The 17,936-nt window shown below is 60.6% G+C and overlaps 1 protein-coding gene across 2 annotated transcripts in view; it reads left to right on the top strand.

The window, feature by feature from the left end:
* The first annotated feature begins 560 nt into the window (after positions 1 to 560).
* The window catches only part of DOC2B (double C2 domain beta), a 32,444-nt gene continuing 15,068 nt past the window's right edge, over positions 561 to 17,936 (top strand). For both annotated transcript variants that reach the window (XR_003964794.1, XM_030296524.1), the window contains exons 1-6: positions 561 to 942; positions 9,099 to 9,178; positions 11,262 to 11,336; positions 13,522 to 13,631; positions 13,813 to 13,939; positions 16,766 to 16,923. Coding sequence is in view for 1 of the 2 variants with exons in the window: in XM_030296524.1 (XP_030152384.1) it covers positions 570 to 942; positions 9,099 to 9,178; positions 11,262 to 11,336; positions 13,522 to 13,631; positions 13,813 to 13,939; positions 16,766 to 16,923 (923 nt within the window). In the remaining variant the exon portion in view is untranslated. The remainder of the gene's footprint in view (positions 943 to 9,098; positions 9,179 to 11,261; positions 11,337 to 13,521; positions 13,632 to 13,812; positions 13,940 to 16,765; positions 16,924 to 17,936) is intronic.

Genomic DNA, 17,936 nt, shown 5'->3' with positions numbered 1-17,936 from the left:
AACGTTTGCGGATGTGTCCTGCAGGTGTGAGCCAGCGGACGCTTCTGCCAAGCGTCTGCACACGCTTCTGTGTGCTTAGAGTGACTTGGCACCCCCGCGTGTGTCCTGTGGGAGGGAACGGAGCCCCACAAGGGCTGGGACAAGCGGAACGTGCGAGTGTGCGTCCTGCGGCTCCCTGCTCAGCCTCCCGGCGGTCCTGCCCGTGTGCGCGAGTGGAAGGCGCCCGGGGCCCGCGGGTGTGCGCGCGCCGGTGCCAGTGCGAGTGAGTGCGGCGCCGTTCGCTCGCTCCGCTCCGCGCCCGCCCGCGCAGCCCGCACACTCACACTGCTTGGTTGCTGCCGGGTGACGCGGGCTGGGCCCGCCCCCCGCCTGCCGGCCCCTGGCACTCACTCGCCGGCCGCCGCCGAGCAGGCAGCAGCCGCGTCAGGGCCGTCCGGGGGGCGCCGCCGGCGATGCCCGCAGCCCTCGCCGCGCCCCGCCGGGCCTGCTGAGCCGCCCCCCCCCCCACCCCGGGCCGGGGCCGCGCCGGGCCGGGCCGGGCCGCGCCCGGGCGGGGCCGCGCTGCCTGCATGACCCTCCGGCGGCGCGGGGAGAAGGCGACCATCAGCATCCAGGAGCATATGGCCATCGACGTGTGCCCCGGCCCCATCCGGCCCATCAAGCAGATCTCCGACTACTTCCCCCGCTTCCCGCGGGGCCTGCCCCCGGACGCCGGGCCCCGCGCCGCTGCGCCCCCGGACGCCCCCGCGCGCCCCGCCGCGGCCAGCGCGGGCCGCCGCAGCCCCTCCGACGGCGCCCGCGACGACGACGAGGATGTCGACCAGCTCTTCGGAGCCTACGGCGCCAGCCCGGGCCCTAGCCCCGGCCCCAGCCCGGCTCGGCCGCCCGCCAAGCCGCCCGAGGACGAGCCGGACGCCGACGGCTACGAATCCGACGACTGCAGTAAGTTTCCAACTCGCCGACTTCCCGCCCCCTCCCCCGGCCCGGCCTCTCGCTCGCTCCCCGACCTCGCGGGTGCCCCGGCCCCCTGCGGTCTCCCCTTTCGCCGGCATCCACCCCCGCCCGTGGCGGCCCCTCGCCCGCTCCGTGCGCTCTCCGCGCGCCCTACAGAGGCAGCCCCGAACCCCTCCCTGACCCGCACTGGAGAGGTGGGAAGTTTGGGGGCGCCCCCTGGGGGTGTCCCATTTCCGGGGCCCGGTTCTCGGAGCCCGCGCCGCGCCCCCTCTCGGCCCGCTGGCGGGGAGCTCCGGCGCGGGCGGCGGCTTTTGTTCCGGGGAAGGGCGGAGCTGCGCCCCGGGGAGACACCAGTTGCTGCCTGCCGCGCGGTCCTTCCCGCTTGGGAACCCGTTGCGGGGCCGGCCCCGCAGCCGAGGGGCCGGGCTGGGGCGGGAGGTGGAGGGGCCCGGGGCCGGGCCGGCCTCCCGAGTGGGCCCGGCGGCCCGCAGAGCGCGGCGGCTTCGCTGGCGCCCGGGCCGAGCACCAGAGGACCGCGGGGCCGCTTGTCCTTTGGAAAAACCTTGGCGGTTCTTCCTCCTGTGTCCGTGGACCCCGCCGCGGAGCTCTCCCGGGCCGCCGACCTTCGCCCACCTGTTACGCCCGCTTTCCACCGCCAGGAAGGGTCACCCAGCACGCGCCTCCTCCTCCCGGGGCTGAGCCTCGAGCCCCAGGGAGTGGGCAAGCGCGGGGGTCCCCGGGCCGAGGCCCGGCCGGCGGGAGCTCCTCGCCTTTCCCGTCTCTGAGGGTGCCTGCCGCGCCCGACCCGGGACATTAGGGGAAACCGAGGTGGAAGAGGTCGCCGCCTGGTTCGGAAGGGGTTGGCACGAGACCGGGGTGGGGCTGGGGGGCAGCGCTGCTCGCTAGGGTCCCCAGCCGAGCTGTAGCCCCAGTCGCGTCACTGTGAGACCTGCCACACCAGCCCTGCCAGGGATGTGGACCTTTCCACGCAGGGGTCGCTCGAAGGCTTCGCCAAGGCCCGCTCAGCTGAGTCCCCCCACAACCGCGTGCTGCGCCCACGAAGGTGGCTGCGCCTGGTTTGGGTGCTCACAAGGGCCTAGGGCCGGCGGCCTGGAGTTTCCCCAAGCATAAAATGTGCCTCTGGAAGCTGAATGTGGAGGTCATCAGCACCACTGGGGGAGGTGGCCCACCGCTCCTTGTCCTACCTAGGGAGGCCCTGGAGCAGAGAGCTGGAGGAGGCCCCACCTCCATCCTCCAAGGGGAGGAAAGTGCTAGGTACTTTCAGTGGGCCTGGACCGCAGCACTCTGGTCGGAATCTGGTGTATTGAGGCCTTGCTGTGGGGCATGGACATGGGAAGCAGTCCTCTCCCCCCCCCCCCTTCCCTGCCAGCTTGGGGAAATTGGGTCGTGGGAGTTGATTGTCCTCAGGGCTGTGCCCTGGATCTTCCCCACCCTCAGCTCCTGGCACCCTGGGCAAATCGCAACCCCTTACTTGCCATGCATCTGGGAAGGACCTAACTGGGACCCAAGTCACCCCTTTGGATGCCATGAATCCAAAGCCACCTCCAGGAGAAGGGTTAGGGAACCTGTTGCCCTTCCAACATCTTTCCTGCTGTGCCAAGGGAGTGAGCTGGCAGGGCAGGGCTTCCCCGTGAACTTCAGGGAACCCTCCTGGTGCCACCAAGGGCCCTCTGGATGACACACTGTTATGAGGTGAGAAATCTTGTCATTTCTTTGGGCTCTCCCTAAGCCCCCAGGCAAGGTGGCCCAAAAGTCCCAAACTCAGGCCAGCTGCCTCATCTCCAGTCCATCAACTCAGCAGCCTGTCACTGAGCACTGTCCCAGCAGCAGAGAGTGGGACAAAGGGAAACAGGACAGGGTCATGGGGCCCAGTGAGCTCACGTGTCCCAGCAGGGGACAGACTCAGTTGAGGTGGGCAATGCGAGGCCATCCTGGACACAGCCTTGCCAGCCTGAACTGTGGGCTGGCCACACCCATGACACCAGGCAGTCTGTTGAAAAGAGCTAAGGAGGAGGGCATATGGCTGAGCCACGGCCAGCTTGGGCCCCCTTGTCCCCTTCCAGAAGCAGCCCACCCCAGACTTGGATCCCATCAGTGGCCGAGCAAACATCCTAGGCATGGGAACACAGAAAACTCGGCTCCTTCCTGTGGTGGGACCAGGCTGGGGGTGGAATCGCTCTTCAGCAGATACCCCAGGCCGAGGCCCCCTCTCAGCCCTACTAGCCAGATCCCTAGAATAAGCCTAAGTGATTCAAGCCAGATGGTTCATTAGGGCTTTAGCCAGGGTTATGCTATTTGCTGCCCTAATTATTGGATTATCTCTGTTCTAACAAAAAGAAATTAGGGCGGTTGCTCTGTTGTCCAAGGCTGAGAATGAAGTGCTGTGTATTTATTCAGCCTTTCCCCTTCTTCTCTTCAAAGCCCATCCTTTATTAAGGCACCTCCAGGCACAAGCACAAAATTCGCATGTTCCAAACTGATCTAATAGGGGGCGATGGTGGGGAGAAAACGCAGTGAACGTTGGAGTTAGAAGCGCCCTTCCTCCCACGGGTCCGCGGTGTGGCCTGGCCAAGCTGGGCTGGGCTGCCTGCTGCCCTGGAGAAGGGCCCCGGGCCCCGCCCTCTGCATATGCTTCTCCCCTGCCGACGCCCTCCCACCCACACTCCACCTGGGAGACCCAGGCCCTTCTTCAAAACTATAAAGACTAGAATGTCCAGGTTGCAAGTAACAGTAAACTCCAAGTGCCTTAAACAGTGAGGACAGTTGAGATCGTGGGACCCGCAGGTAGGTTTACACAGTGTCCATCAGCAACCTCGGAGGTGATGGTTCTGCCCCCCTTTCCACCCGGCCATGCTCTTCTCTTCGTAGGCTGACCTCCCTCCCGGTGCAAGGCGGCCGCTTCAGGTCCAGGTGTCACATGTAACAAGAAGATCCTAAATTTGACAAGGGCGAGTTTCCTTGCCCGTATCTCGGTTCGAGGGTGAGGACAGCTCTCCCAGCGTCCCCAGGAGACCTGTCCTTCTGTCTCATTGGCCAGAATTGCATCACATGCCCGTGCTCACACCTGCCCCTGCATGATTCGCCCTGGTCTGGGTCAGGAGTGATGCCCCTGGAGGCCTGGAGCGAGGATGGAGTGGAGGAATCGCTGTCCCGAAGGCCCTCAGCTGGCAGGGTTTCCTGGTCCCTGCTGGCTGTGACTCCCCTTCCTTTGAGCCCAGTCATGTCCTGCTCACACCATATTTCTATGGATTCAACGTTACAAGACCAACTGTACGGCCGGCACTGTGCTGAGATTCATGAATGCCCGAGACACAATCTCTGACATGAGGGATTTCACGGAAACCGAGATGCACAAGTAGCCCAGCAGTGACAACAGGGAGGCAGGAACCCGAACGAGAAGCGCTAGCATGCACAGAGTTTACCCACAGAGAAGGCTCTGCTCTGAGGCTGGGAGAAGGGAAGAAGCAGGCTGGCACAGTGGAAGGAGAAAAGAGAGGTGCTCCTGGCAGAGGGAGTGCCGTGTGCACAGGTAGAGAGGCGTAGGAAACACAGCCCGGCACAGGTGCCCGTCAAGTGGCTCAGGACAAGGTGGTCATATCACAGAGGGCCTTCAGTGCTACACCAAGGAGGTTAAACTGAGTCCAGGAGGCAGTGGTGAACCTTTGAATAATTTAAAGCAGGAGAATGATTAGACTTACAAAGGTCCTAAAGTTCTAATCCTCTGCCCCAGAGCTGCTGGGAAACAGAGACTATGGCTCGTTCTTCTTTGTACCTTCCTGAAGTTCTTGGCTCAGTGCCTCAGTTTTCCCAACTAGGAAATGCTTTCAACTCGGGCTTGACCATTTTTCTGTGGTTCTTGCAATAGTTTTTTTTTGTTGTTGTTGTTTTTATTTATTTTTGAGAGACAGAGTGGAAGCAGGGAAGGGGCAGAGAGAGAGAGAGGAGACAGATCCAAAGTAGGCTCCAGGCTCTGAGCTGTCAGCACAGGGTCTGACATGGGGCTCTAACCCACAAACCATGAAATCATGACCTGAACCAAAGTCAGACGCTCAACCGACTGAGCCACCCAGGCGCCCCTTGCCATAGTTTTTTAAAACTATTTGAGAGGCTGACATTTTTCTTCAAAAAGAAAAAAAAAAAAAAAAAAGAACAACCAGGGCAGATTTCCTATCCCCAAGGGTGTACGGGTGAGGAAAGTCCAGGTGCAAACCAAGGTCAAAATGATGCTGTCAGTCTCCATCAGCAGAGCAAAGGGATGTTTGGCCTTAGAGGAACTGACAGGGGCTTGAGCCTGATTTTCTCTGAATTAGCCCCATTAAAGCTCTATAATTATCGACAGGCAGGTGACAACTCTCAAGGGCCCATTAGTGACCAACCCTCATTATTTTCCCAAGGATGTAAACTTTAGCCAGGGCACGTGATTTGAGTGGGTGGAGGGCAGGACCCAGCGGCTCACACAGACGAGCACCTTCACCTGCCCTTAGGGCCCTCCTCACCTGCACTGTGAGCCGTCTCCGGGACAGCAGCCCAGCCCTCCCTCATCCCCGAGAGCGACTTGGCTTTTCTGTCTCTGTTTCTCTGTTGCGTCCTCCTAAGGTTTCAGCCACGCAAAGTGGCAGACAGAAAAATTGGGGGAAACCACTAGGCTTTAAATTTTTTTTTTAACGTTTATTTTATTTTTGAGACAGAGACAGAGCATGAACGGGGGAGGGTCAGAGAGAGAAGGAGACACAGAATCTGAAACAGGCTCCAGGCTGTCAGCACAGAGCCCGATACCGGGCTCGAACCCACGGACCGCGAGATCATGACCTGAGCCGAGGTTGGACACTTAACCGACTGAGCCACCCAGGCACCCCACCACTAGGCTTTAAGAAAGGAACTATCAGGATGGAAGTGAAGAGGCCTGGATTCTGCTTCCAATTCTGCTGTGCAACCCTGACCAGGTCACCTCCCCTCTCTGAGCCTCATTTCCCTGAATGGGAAATGAAGACTTTGGACGATAAGATCCCTGTCCAAGAGATCTCCACCACCTGCAAGTTTTTGCCAATGGTGACCACGCTTCTATTTACAAACTATTCTTTTTTTAAAAAAAACATTTATTTATTTATTGTGAGAGAGAGAGAAAAAGAGTGCATGTGAGCAGGGGAGCGGCAGAGAGAGAGGGAGAGAGAACCCAAGCAGGCTTGACTCGGGGCTCAATCCCACAAACCCTGAGACCACGACCTGAGCCAAAATCAAGAGTCAGACGTTTAACCGACTGAGCCACCCAGGCGCCCCTAAAAACTATTATTTCTTACAAAGCTTCCGTTGGAGTTCAAAAAAATTCATCAATCCCGCAGCCGTGGGGGAGGGGGGACCGCACTGGGTGCGCTGTTCCTTCCTGGGAATTGATAACAGGTGCTGGTTTCCCCGAGCAGCGTCAGCTGTCCCTAAACAGGGATGTCTGGAGAGCCGGTGAAAGGGGCTCTTCTCTTCTGGACCTAAGTTCCCCAGTGGGCAGCAGGTAGCCCCGCCGTCTGGCTGGCTGTCCTTCTCTGAGAGTGGGCAACGGGCAGAGATCGTGGGGTGTGCATTTTAACACGTGCGCATCACACACACCCAATCCCCGCTCCCTTGAACAGCTGGAGAGCAAGTTGGTTGGAACGGACCGGCCATGTGGATTGAACATCTGCTCCCTGCCGGTGTCACTGGCATGGCTGAGGCAATGGTCCCTCCTCTCTGGAAGCTCATGTCTGGCGGGAGACTGGACCTGGGGAGGCCTGAACCGAACAGCAGACTGATTTCCTGTCACGTAGAGCCAACAGCGTTGGAGAATATTCTACAGGCAGGGACCTGGAGAGTCCGGGGCCCGTGGCTCTGTGCGCTGTTACAGGCGTGGTGATACGAACCTCGCTCACAGCACCCCCACCCGCCCAGCTGCACAGATGGGAGCCAGGATCCAGGCCGCAGCCAGATACAGTTAGCGCTGAAGCACACGGACTCTACTGACGAAAGCGCCTTAGGCGCCACTCGAGCCCTGTTGACTCATAGTTTGGACACAATTCTAGTAAAGATTCTCCCCTGGTTTCGTGGAACAGACAGGGGACTATTGAAAAGGAGGGAGAGCTGCGTGTGCTACCAGAGGCAAGTATTCTAAGAGGAGTTTCAGGCTGATGGCCAAGGAGGAGGCAGAAAAACGAAGAAAACAGTATCTGTGACTATTTGTATATCCTGTCCACAAAGGCCGGGAGGGGAGTGATCCAGTTTGGAACGAGTTCATTCCAGAAGGCGTCTCGGAGGGGCAAGTACAGTTATCTAGAAAAATCGCCAAAATAGATCTGCTCTTTCTATAATTACATACTGAGCATTTCCGGTCCCCCAGGGGCTGCGTTAAGGCACAATGCTGTGAGGTGGGCTCTGTGGTGTCTCCATTTTGCACATGAGGAAACTGAGGCACAGAGAGGCAAGAAAAGCTATCTAAAGTCACACCGCAAAGAAGCACAGTACAGCCAGGACTTGAACCCGAGGTCCGGCGTCAGAGGGCGGGTCTCCTACCCCACGTGCGCCCCTCCCAGGCAAGGACAGAGACTGGGCTGGCTGCCTTGCCCTGTGTTAGGAGCTAGGGGGCAAGACAAACACGACTCAGTGCCATCACCTCAAAATGAAGGGCAGCTGCACACGCATGGCCCTTACGTTGCCCGTTTCTCTGCCAAGCCAAACTTAGCCATGCCCCGGCCCCTGCACGAGCCCAGGGGTCTGCAGGCATACGGTCCCTGTGGATCTACTCCACTCTGCCACCATGGTGCAAAAGCAGCCGTGGACAAGATGTGAAGAGATGAGCCTGGCTGGACTAGGCCACTGGGCCATAGTTCGATCTAGAACCGTGTTGGGTGCCGCTGGCCGGAAGAACAGAGCCCCGCCCTCCCCCTAGCTTCACTCCACCCACTCAGCCCCCCAGCCCCCGGTCGGCCTGTGGTTGGAATGCCTTTCCCCCAGCGCCACTGTGTACGGCCAACCCCTAATCATCTTATATGGCTCAGGTGAAGCATCACCTCCTCCAGGGAGCCTTCCCTGGTGGCCCCAGTTCACATCCTTAGACCCCTATTGCTCCTCGCTCACCAGACTCTGTTAGGGTAGATTCTTTCCATCTGTTTCTCCTATTAAGCTGCGCTTTCCTTGGGGCAGGAGCACCGCCTTATTGATATCCTCATCCCTAGAAACCAGCTTATCGTAATGCTGTTTGGTAAAGAATGAATGAATGAATAGCGTGCCAGTTGACCGGCCCGTGTCTGGGTTTCTAAAGACACCCTGTGAATTTGCATCTTACTGTCCAGAGACTCACCCCTGGAGGCCTGCTGCTCACCCACAACCCCCGCTTTCGTGCCAGGAGCCACGTCAACACGGGAGGCCACAGCTGCTGTGTGTGATTGTCCCCCAGGGTTGCAGCTGCACCCAATTATTGCCAAATGCTCTGCCCAGCCCTAGAGAGTTGCCTGCTGCCTTTAAAAGGCTTGCAGCTCAGCAGCGTGAGGAGTTAGGTGGCTCCTTGCTGCCTGTGCGGGGGCCCCCCCAGCGGACCAGAGAGACGGGGTAACTGCGGCCCCAGGTGTTGCTGGGGAGTGGGGGGGTCAGCCAGGCAGCCTGGCCGGGACCCACAGCCTCTCAAAGCCGTGTCTCCTCTGACTTCTCCCACCGTCCTCGTGACCCTTCACGGGTGAGAGAAACTGACGCACAGAGCCAAGTCTGGCAGTTGCACGAGGACGGCAGGAGGACAGGAACCTTTAGCTGAGTGCCCTGTACCCTGGGCACACTGGGCCCAACGCCAGACCAGCCCCAGGCCCAGCACCACAGCACGGGGGTCTGGGCTGTGGGGCCTGCCACCTGGGTTTGACTCCTGGGCCGCTACTCGTGGTGACCGGGGCTGACGTAGCCTCACTGAACCTCGGCTCCTCGGTCGTCTGGAATGTGAGGAGGATATTGCTCGCTTCCTAGGGCTGGTGGGGCTAAGAGGCTGGGTGGAGAGATTGGGTGCAGTAGGTTCTCGGTCGATGGCAGTCACTGTGGGCACCTGGTCCCACCGCGCAGGGGTGGGTGATGCTCCGCCACTGTGTGGCCAGTGCGTGACCCGAGCCCCCTGTCCGCAGCTGCCCTGGGCACGCTGGACTTCAGCCTGCTCTACGACCAGGAGAACAACGCCCTGCACTGCACCATCAGCAAGGCCAAGGTAGGCCCCCGCCGGCTCCTACGGGGTCTGGGGCCCCGGCTGGAGTTGGTGGGAGGCGGGGGTTGAGATCCAGAGGCCCATCCTCCCCACTGTTTCCTGTCTGGGCCCTGTGGCACCTGCATCGTGGGTGCGGGGCAGGGAGGGAATTCTGGCCTAAATCCTCTCCACTGCCCCAGAAGGCCTTGCCGGGCCAGGCACTCAGGGAAGGAGTAGAACAAGGAAGCAGAAAGCGAATGAGAGAAGGAAGGCACAGGTTGGGGGCGGAGCTGGGGAGGGGCTGTGGAGGGAAGGGAGGGGAAGCGGAGAGATGACAGGTATGTCCTGCTAGACCGAGAGGGTTCGAATTGGTCGCCTGTGACTCCTGAAGTTCCCAACACCTGGGCAACCCGACGAGTCGGTGGGCACCCATGCCCTGCTCCAGGCAGAGGATTCATCTCCCGTGGGCTCAGCACCCAGCCTTGCTCTCTGGTCTCTGGGTTGGGGCTGGGGGCGTCTCCCGCCTCCGGCTGGCAGGCATCAGCTCTCTTCTTAGCCATGCTGTTCCCTCCACCCCCTGCATCGATTCCTCTGGGAGGAAGGTGCCAAAGTTGATGTTCTCCCGCAAGGTAAGGGTGGTAGTACAGCCTAGTGGGACTCCCAGTAGAGCCGTGGAGGGACCTGGGCCCAGACCCCTCCCTCAGTCCCAGCCCGGGAGCTCCTCTGCCCCTCAGCACCTTCACCCGTGGCTCTGCCCACCCCGAGGGACCGGCTGCCTGTCTCAGCTGTCACCTGGCCTGAGCCAGCACCCTTGGACTGCCATGCAGGGGGAGTAGTGTCCACTTTGGGCCCGGAGCCCTGATTGGACACCTAGAGGCCCGCATGTGCCATCCTGGCCCTGACCCCCCTCGGGAGCTGCCCGGGGTTAAAATGCAGCGGCTCCAGACCTGCCCTTAGGAAAGGAGCTGAGAACCTGGTGATCCGCAGCCACGCCAACGTGGGGTGCCAGCCGCAGGGCCCGGGCAGGTCCCTTTCCCTCTCCTTCCACCCAGCTTTGTAGAGGTGGTCCAGGCTTGGGAACTGGGAGCAGGCACCTGCTGTCAGGCCACTCTGGTCAGAGCCACCCAGTCTCTTCTCCCTCCCAGACACCAGCCCCTCCTGTGCCGTGTGCCCTGCCTTCCCTACCAGGGGGGAGAGGGGAGATTGGAAGCCCTGACCTCCAATCTCAGCCCCCCTCCTCCCCAGCTCTCCAAGCCAAACCGGGGGGGTGGGGGTGAGAGCCTCCATCCTCCTTGGAGGTGGGCCTGGTCGTGAACGGCCGTTCATCTGTGATGCCACGGGGTTGTGAGCTCAGCCCCACACAGGCCACGGCTGCCTCCCTCCATGCCCAGGTGCCACCGCGGAAGAAAGAAAATACAATTTCCAGAAACCAGAGCAGGCATGAGGTCTGCTAAGACCCTGTCTGCTTAAGGTTCCATTGGTTCCCTGGCTGTGCACACTTGACTGAAGGCTCAAAGTGAGCGAGGGATGCCATCTTGTGGAAGGACCCTCCAGGGCCAGCCAGGACGTGTGGCCTCCTTGGATTCAGGCGGGCAGGGAGCGGTGGCAAATCTGGAGCAAAACTGAACCTGGTCTCCAGGACCCAGAACATTTTCCCGTGGGAAAGAGGGAAGCCTATAGATGAGCGGATAGAGGCTCACGTGGGCAGAGGGTCAGTGAGGGAAGCCGTGGGTTTGGGGAGCGGGGGAAGAGGCATCCGGAAGAAGGAAGGGCCTCACCAAAGCAGGATAATGAGGCCCTCATTCAGAGAAGGGTGAGTCACCTGGCCTCCATGATCTGGAGGAGAGAAAAGCTGGTCTGACAAAGACCAACCGTGACGCCTGCCCTGGGCCGGGACGTGTAGGGGGAGGGGCGATTGCTCTGGCGCTGAGCCATCCTTCCAGTTCTGAGGGCGTGGGCTCAGGGGTCTCTGCAAAGCGGGTGGTGAGGGGACCCAGCCAGGAGGCCTGGGCACGAGGGATGCCTGCCGACCCCGTACCCGGAGGCCCTGGCTGCTCTGTGTCTCCAGCTCCCGCTTCACACCTTTGGCTGTCCCCCCTCCACTCAGGGCCTGAAGCCGATGGACCACAACGGGCTGGCGGACCCCTACGTCAAGCTGCATCTGCTGCCAGGAGCCAGTAAGGTGAGGGGGTCCACCCCAAGGCTGCCAGCCGGCTCCCCCTGCTGCGACAGGGGCCCACGCTGGGCTTGGAGCACCCAGTGAGGTGTAGAGCTCCCCTGCCCCCTCACAGCCCAAGCAAGTTGATGGGACCTCAGTCACTTCCCTCCACCCAGAGCCCCCAGTCAGCCCCACAGCCTCGTGGTGCACCTAGGAAAAGGGAACTCTTTCTGGAAAAGACTTGCTATTAAGCCCAAAGCTCAAGGTGACCCTCCGCACTGGATAGAAGGTCTAGACTTTCTTACGTCTTACAGTTCAGTGTCTTTTTAATTTCACGGGAGAGAGGGTTAGATCATCTTTTCAGAGTTGGGTGTGGGACCCACAGACTTTTCAGGGGCAGGCTGTGTAGACCCCATTGCTGGGGGGGGGGGATTGACGGGAGACCAGCTCTGCTTCTAAGAGGACACCAGTGGGAGGCTGGGGCACACGGGACACGGGGCACCGGAGCACGAGCAGCAGAGCCCGAGGGCTGGTGGTCTTGTCCTGGCCTCTGCTCTAAGAAACCAAGAGTTTGGAAAGGACTTCCTGGCCTTCAAGTGGCCTGCTAGGAAGAGACTGTGATGGAAATGCCCTCCTGGGGAGAGGGCTGCCCTCGCCCCTGACTCTTCCCAGGCCAACTAAGCAGGGAGGAGGTTGAAGAGCCATGGCCTGCTAGGGCCCGAGTTGGGTCTGAGGCCCAAACCCCCTACGCCAGCATGTAAGGGCTGAGGCTCCCCACCAGTCCAGGAGGGCCACCTGGCAGAGGCAATTAGTCCCGCTTTAGGAAAGCAGGGCTGCAGGGGAAACAGCAGTGGCCAACCACCTGTGCCTGGAGGCGCTGGGCCACCACTCCAGGCCTCAGTGTCCTCCTGTTACAGGTAGGGCCTTGTGACCAGGGGAATGTCCCCAACTCAGAAGCACGACGGCTGTGAGTCCCTAGACTCACAGGAGCTAGAATCAGCAGTACCAGGAGGCTGAGTCGTAAGGACCTTCCCACACACACATAGGAGCTCCCTCATAGGGCAGCGTTTTATAAAAAGCCGTCGCCTGATCAAGAAGGCTCCTGAAAACCATGCTGAGAAAGAGGCACTATTCCCTATTTTGCAGTGGGAACTTGATGCTCCCAGGGGGCGAGTAACCTGCTGGGCTCCACAGAGCTTGGGCAAGGACAGCTGGGATTGGAGCCCGGGCCCGCCTGACCTCCTAGCCTGGCTGCGGTGGCCAGCCTCAGGGGGAGCCCATCGTGGGGCTGAGTCCCAGGTGGGCAGGACAGATAAGGAGTACAAAAGAACCCAGAGCTATGGGAAACAGAGGGAGGAGTGGAAGCGATGGGGCAGCCCAGACCCGCCGCCCCACGGGCATTTTCTAGGAGATGGTGTTCCAGGTACAGGGAAGGGCCTGAACGAGGCAAGGAGGTGGGTGGGAGAGAAGCCGGCCCTGGCGCCAGGTTTCTCGGCAGCCCAGTGCCAGCGCCTCCTGCAGAAACACAAGCTCGGGGCCTGGACGCCGGGAGCCCCCGTTTTAATTTCCTGGGGCTGCCCTAGCCAGTTGCCACCGACTTCCTCGCTTGCAGCACGCATTTCTTCTCTCCCAGTGCTGCAGCTCCCATGGGGGTGACACCCAGCGTGGCAGGGCTGCGGGAGAGGCCGCCCGCCCGTCATTCCTCCCTCCACCTCCCATGCCAGTGTCCGCCTGTGACTTCTTCCCTCCTCGAGTGTTGCTCCCCCTGCCGCCCCCTGCCGCCCCCTGCCGCCCCCTGCCGCCCCCTGCCGCCCCCTGCCGCCCCCTGCCGCTTTCAAGGGCCCTATAATCACATTGCATTGAGCCTGCCCGGCTCACCTGGAAAATCTCCATGTTTTATTTTTTATTTCTAAAGCTCATTTTTTGAGAGAGAGCTTGCATGTGCACATGCACACATGAGAAGGGGAGGGGCAGAGAGAGAAGGAGGGAGAATCCCAAGCAGGCTCCGCGATGTCCTCAGAGCCCAACGTGGGACTTGACCCCACAAACCGTGAGGTTATGACCTCCCCCCACTGAGCCACCCAGGCGCCCCGACCTCCATGTTTTAGCCAGCCAATTAACAACCTTCTTCCCCTAGGCATATTCAACGTTGGGGACCCAGCAGGCCTGGACTCCCTGACACTCACAGCCTCGTTTCTGCTCTCACCAGGCAAATAAACTTCGAACGAAAACTCTCCGAAACACTCTGAACCCCACATGGAATGAGACCCTCACTTACTACGGGATCACAGACGAAGACATGATCCGGAAGACCCTGCGGTGGGTGAGGGCCCCAGGCCCCTTCCTCACCCATGCCCCGCCCCAGCCTCCCCCCTCGGGCTGGCCCTGCCGCCCACGTCCCCAACCACCCTGCACATCCCTACGGCTTTGAAAGCAAATGGAGAGCACCGCCCACCCGGCCCCCACCTCGTATCTGAAGAGCTGGCTTCTTGTCCTCCAGGATCTCCGTGTGTGACGAGGACAAATTCCGCCACAATGAGTTCATCGGGGAGACGCGCGTGCCCCTGAAGAAGCTGAAGCCCAATCACACCAAAACATTCAGCATCTGCCTGGAGAAGCAGCTGCCGGTAAGTGGGGGATGGGGTTCCACAGGCTATCTGGGCTCCCCCACTGCTTGGCAGCTCAGGGCCAGTGGCATTTATTGAGCACCTACAATAGGCCTGACCTGGCTTCAGATGCTGGGGAAGCAGACAAAAATCCCATCCTTCGTGGAGCTTGGGCAGGAGACAGATTCAAAACGAGGGGAGTTACCCAAACAGAGCCTAGGTTAGACAGTGCTCAGGGTCACGAAGGAAAGCACGAGTGGTCAGTGGTTTAGATGGAGGTTTGGGGAATATTCCTGGCAGAGGGAATAGCAGGTGCCGGGTCTGCTAGAGGCACAAGCAAGAGGCTCACTGGGTGGATCAGGGAGAACGATGGGACTGGGTCCTAGGAGGGGAGATCAGAGGTTGGGGGGGAGGGAGCTGGGAGGGACTCCTCACCGTGAGCGAGATGGGCCATGGTGGGGGGCAGGGGGATGCCACGCAGGGGCTAAGGCCTCTGACTGTCTTAACAGGCTCCCTGGGCGCAGGCTCCCTGGGCGCAGGCTCCCTGGGCGCAGGCTCCCTGGGCGCAGGCTCCCTGGGCGCAGGCTCCCTGGGCGCAGGCTCCCTGGGCGCAGGCTCCCTGGGCGCAGGCTCCCTGGGCGCAGGCTCCCTGGGCGCAGGCTCCCTGGGCGCAGGCTCCCTGGGCGCAGGCTCCCTGGGCGCAGGCTCGGAGGGAGAGGAGGCTGAGGGTGGGGAGAGCTGTGGGGGGATGAGTATGACCCAGTGGCGGGGCGGGCGGGGTGCACAGTGGAGGAGGAGTGGGTGTGCTGGTAGATCAAGCATCCCCGACGTGGGGGGGGTCGAGCGCCTGGAAAGATCAGAGGTCACTGTGATGTGGAGGGCCATGGGAGGAGCCGCTGGGGATGCTCCGGGAGCACAACAGACGTGAGGTGCCTGTGAGACACCTAGAGGAGCCTAAAATTAATCCTTTCCTAGAAACGGTCAAAACCAACTTTGCCCCCTGCTGTCCGCTGCAGCTGCGCCCTCCCAACCTCTGTCCATCTGTGTCTCCCTTCCCCTCTCCTCCCTCACCAACCCCCCAATCCCCTAGTCCCCTTCCCAGCTCTTGGAGGCCTGGCCTTCACCCTGTTCAGAAGAGCTGGTGGGAGGCATTGGCCAGGGGGCCCCAGGACCCTGAGACCCTCCAGCAGCCTAGTGTTGAGGGCACAACCCCCCTTTTAGGGCATTTTCCCCCCAGAGGCCTGGGCAAGGGGAAGGCTCGTCCGTGGTAGGGCCCGGGCCCTGGGACAAATGCTCCGTGCAGGCTGGCCCTAGTCCAGCCCTGGAAAAAAAAGTCAGCCCGAGGCCAAGATCCCAATTCTGCCTTTTTGCATAACCTGATCAAATTTTATTCCCTCGTCACGTTCTTTCCAACTCCTAGACATTTGAGTGATGGATGGATATAACCTTTTTTATTTTATCACGAGTCACTAGCCAAAACCCACTTTTTCCAAATGATCTATGTCACTTCTAAAAGGCAACATCAACCCCTAGTATGGCTGTGTTCCTGAATTGTGAACCCTGGCATGACAAACCGCTGTGTGGGGATGGGAGCGCGCAGGGATGTGGGTGCGTGTGCAAATGCGTGTGGGCACGTTCTCAAGTAGGTGGAGCACATGCGTGTGTCCACGCACGTGGCTGCGTGAGAGTACGCGCGTGCCTGTGCTTGGGGCGTGATCAGGGTGTCGCCAAGCCTCGCGTGGATTTGCTAGTCGCTCGCTGGTCCGGTCTCAGGCACGCGGTAACCAAGGAATGCGGTTTAAGATCAGTGCTCTGGCAGTAAAGACACGCTTTGATGGCACATCTTAGGTTTTTACGTGGTCTGTGAACGTTATTCGTTCTCAGTAAGTACTGAACGATACCCGATCCAATGGTCTTCCTATGAAACAACCCAGTGTATAATGAACCCCGCCCCCCCAAAAAGCAGCTGAAAATCTGCTCATCTATATCGTTTCATGTTCACCCGTCACCCAAACTAGCACAAGCCGCTGTTTACTGAGCCCATCACACAGAAAGCACCAGGCCCGAGTGGCAGACGGTTAAAACCCCCGTGCCTGGTCTGGGCTGTTAATAATGGCCGTCCAGCACTGTGTCGAGAAAGATGCTGAGGCCTCTTCTGAGCTTAGAGTAAATTCGGTGGCCAATTAGTCCTGTCTGCTCTGGGTGTGGGAGTTAGGGGAGGTGGCCCTTCCCTCACCTCATGGGAGTCCCATCTCCGGAGAGGTGTAGGCATGAAGCCCTGCCAATGAGGGGCCACACGGGACGTCACTTGAGTGACAGGCAGAGGACCGTCGTGGGCAAAGGGATGTGGCTGGGACTTCAGTGAGAGGAGCCTACCAGAGAGGCCCAAGGAGGGACCCTGGGGCCTCTAGCTGGGTGTGTCCAGGTGGACGGAGGGTCGGGAGAAGAAGTTCCAGAAGAGCGGGAGCCAGACAGTGGGAACCGTGCTCTCAGGAGGGTGGGGAGTGGAAACCCTCAGGCTAGCCGGGGTGGGGGGGCGGGGGGGGGGGGCAGATGGGGAGACCTACAGTTGAGGTCTGATCCCCGAGGCACCCCCGGGCAGGGGCCAGGGCACAGGAGGGGCCCCCCTGTTCTGCTTGGGGTCAGGAATATGTCGAAGCTGTATGTGGGCTCTCCCCAAGGGGGCTGCCCCCTGCACCCTGAAGGCTCCAGGAAGTACCTTCGGGGGGGCTGAGGCCAGGATGACCCCCTCCTCACCCACCGGGCCAGCGGACCGCTTCAGTAGCCCCTGGCTGCGGGAGAGAGTGGGAGCGCGTGAGGACGGCCAGGTGACTGCCTGCCCCACAGGTGGACAAGACAGAAGACAAGTCCCTGGAGGAGCGGGGCCGCATCCTGATCTCCCTCAAGTACAGCTCGCAGAAGCAGGGCCTGCTGGTCGGCATCGTGCGCTGTGCACACCTGGCCGCCATGGACGCCAACGGCTACTCGGACCCCTACGTGAAGACGTGAGTGAACGGCCCGGGCCAGCCGTCTCCTTCCCCCTTCACCTCACGGGACGGGAGCGCGGCGTGGCAAGCGCTAGAGCATCTCCCGAGGCAGGGTGGGCGCCGCACCCCCAGGAGCGTGTTCTCTTCTTGGCCACTCTGTGGGTTAAGTCTGACCAGCCCCGTCTCCCATATGAGGAAGCCGAGGCCTGGAGAATCTGAATGGCTTCCCGGGTCATGCAGAGAGAGCGTGGTTGTCTCCTGACACCCCATTCGGACTTGCCCTTGACTGCGGCCTCAGGAGGGGCCGTTAGCAGGTTGGAGGAGGGGCCGGGCCTGGCACGGGCATGGAGATCCAGAGCAGGAGCTCTGCCGGGACTTAGGGCTGCCCGTGTGTGCCCAGCCCCGTGCTGGTGCCACAGGTGCCCATCAGGGTCCACTCCGCCCTGCCAGGGGGGCCCATGGCGGTGCTGGGGAGAAACCCTAACTTGGGGCGGGGGAGGGGGTCGTGCAAGGCCATCATGCACCTGTGCCAGGCTATGCAGTGACCCTAGCTTGGAGGGGAAGGCAGGAGCTGGTGGCCCTGCAGACAGGGAGGAAGCGGGACACACAGCGAGCACCGTCCGTGCTTTGGGCCTGCTACAAATAAATGATGGACGTTTGCTTTCACAGTGAGAATTTCTGGAAGGGTGGGACGCAGGCAGGAATTTGGCTCAGCAGAGGGGAAGCATTCCTGTGGAGGCAGAGGAATAGAGGAGCTAAACCTAGAAGAGGGATGAGCCTGGCCTGAGGGGACAGTGAGGAGCCCCAAGGGCCATGGGGTGCCTTGACACCATAGGGAGGCCAGGCCTGCCACAGGCACAACTCTGGGGCCGCCTACCATTCCCATCGGCCTCCATTCTATTTCTGTCACTTTTAAGGTCCTATTATAGGGATGCCTGGCTAGCTCAGCCAGTGAAGTGTGACTCTTGATCTTAAGGTTGTGAGTTCGAGCCCCACGTTGGATGTAGAGATTACTTTTAAAGATTTTAGGG

The sequence above is a fragment of the Lynx canadensis genome, chromosome E1 (assembly GCF_007474595.2).
Source record: "Lynx canadensis isolate LIC74 chromosome E1, mLynCan4.pri.v2, whole genome shotgun sequence".
In the NCBI taxonomy this organism is placed as follows: Eukaryota; Metazoa; Chordata; class Mammalia; order Carnivora; family Felidae; genus Lynx; species Lynx canadensis.
The sequence above is the reverse complement of the archived record's forward strand: the minus strand, read 5'-3'. Positions and strand labels throughout refer to the sequence as shown.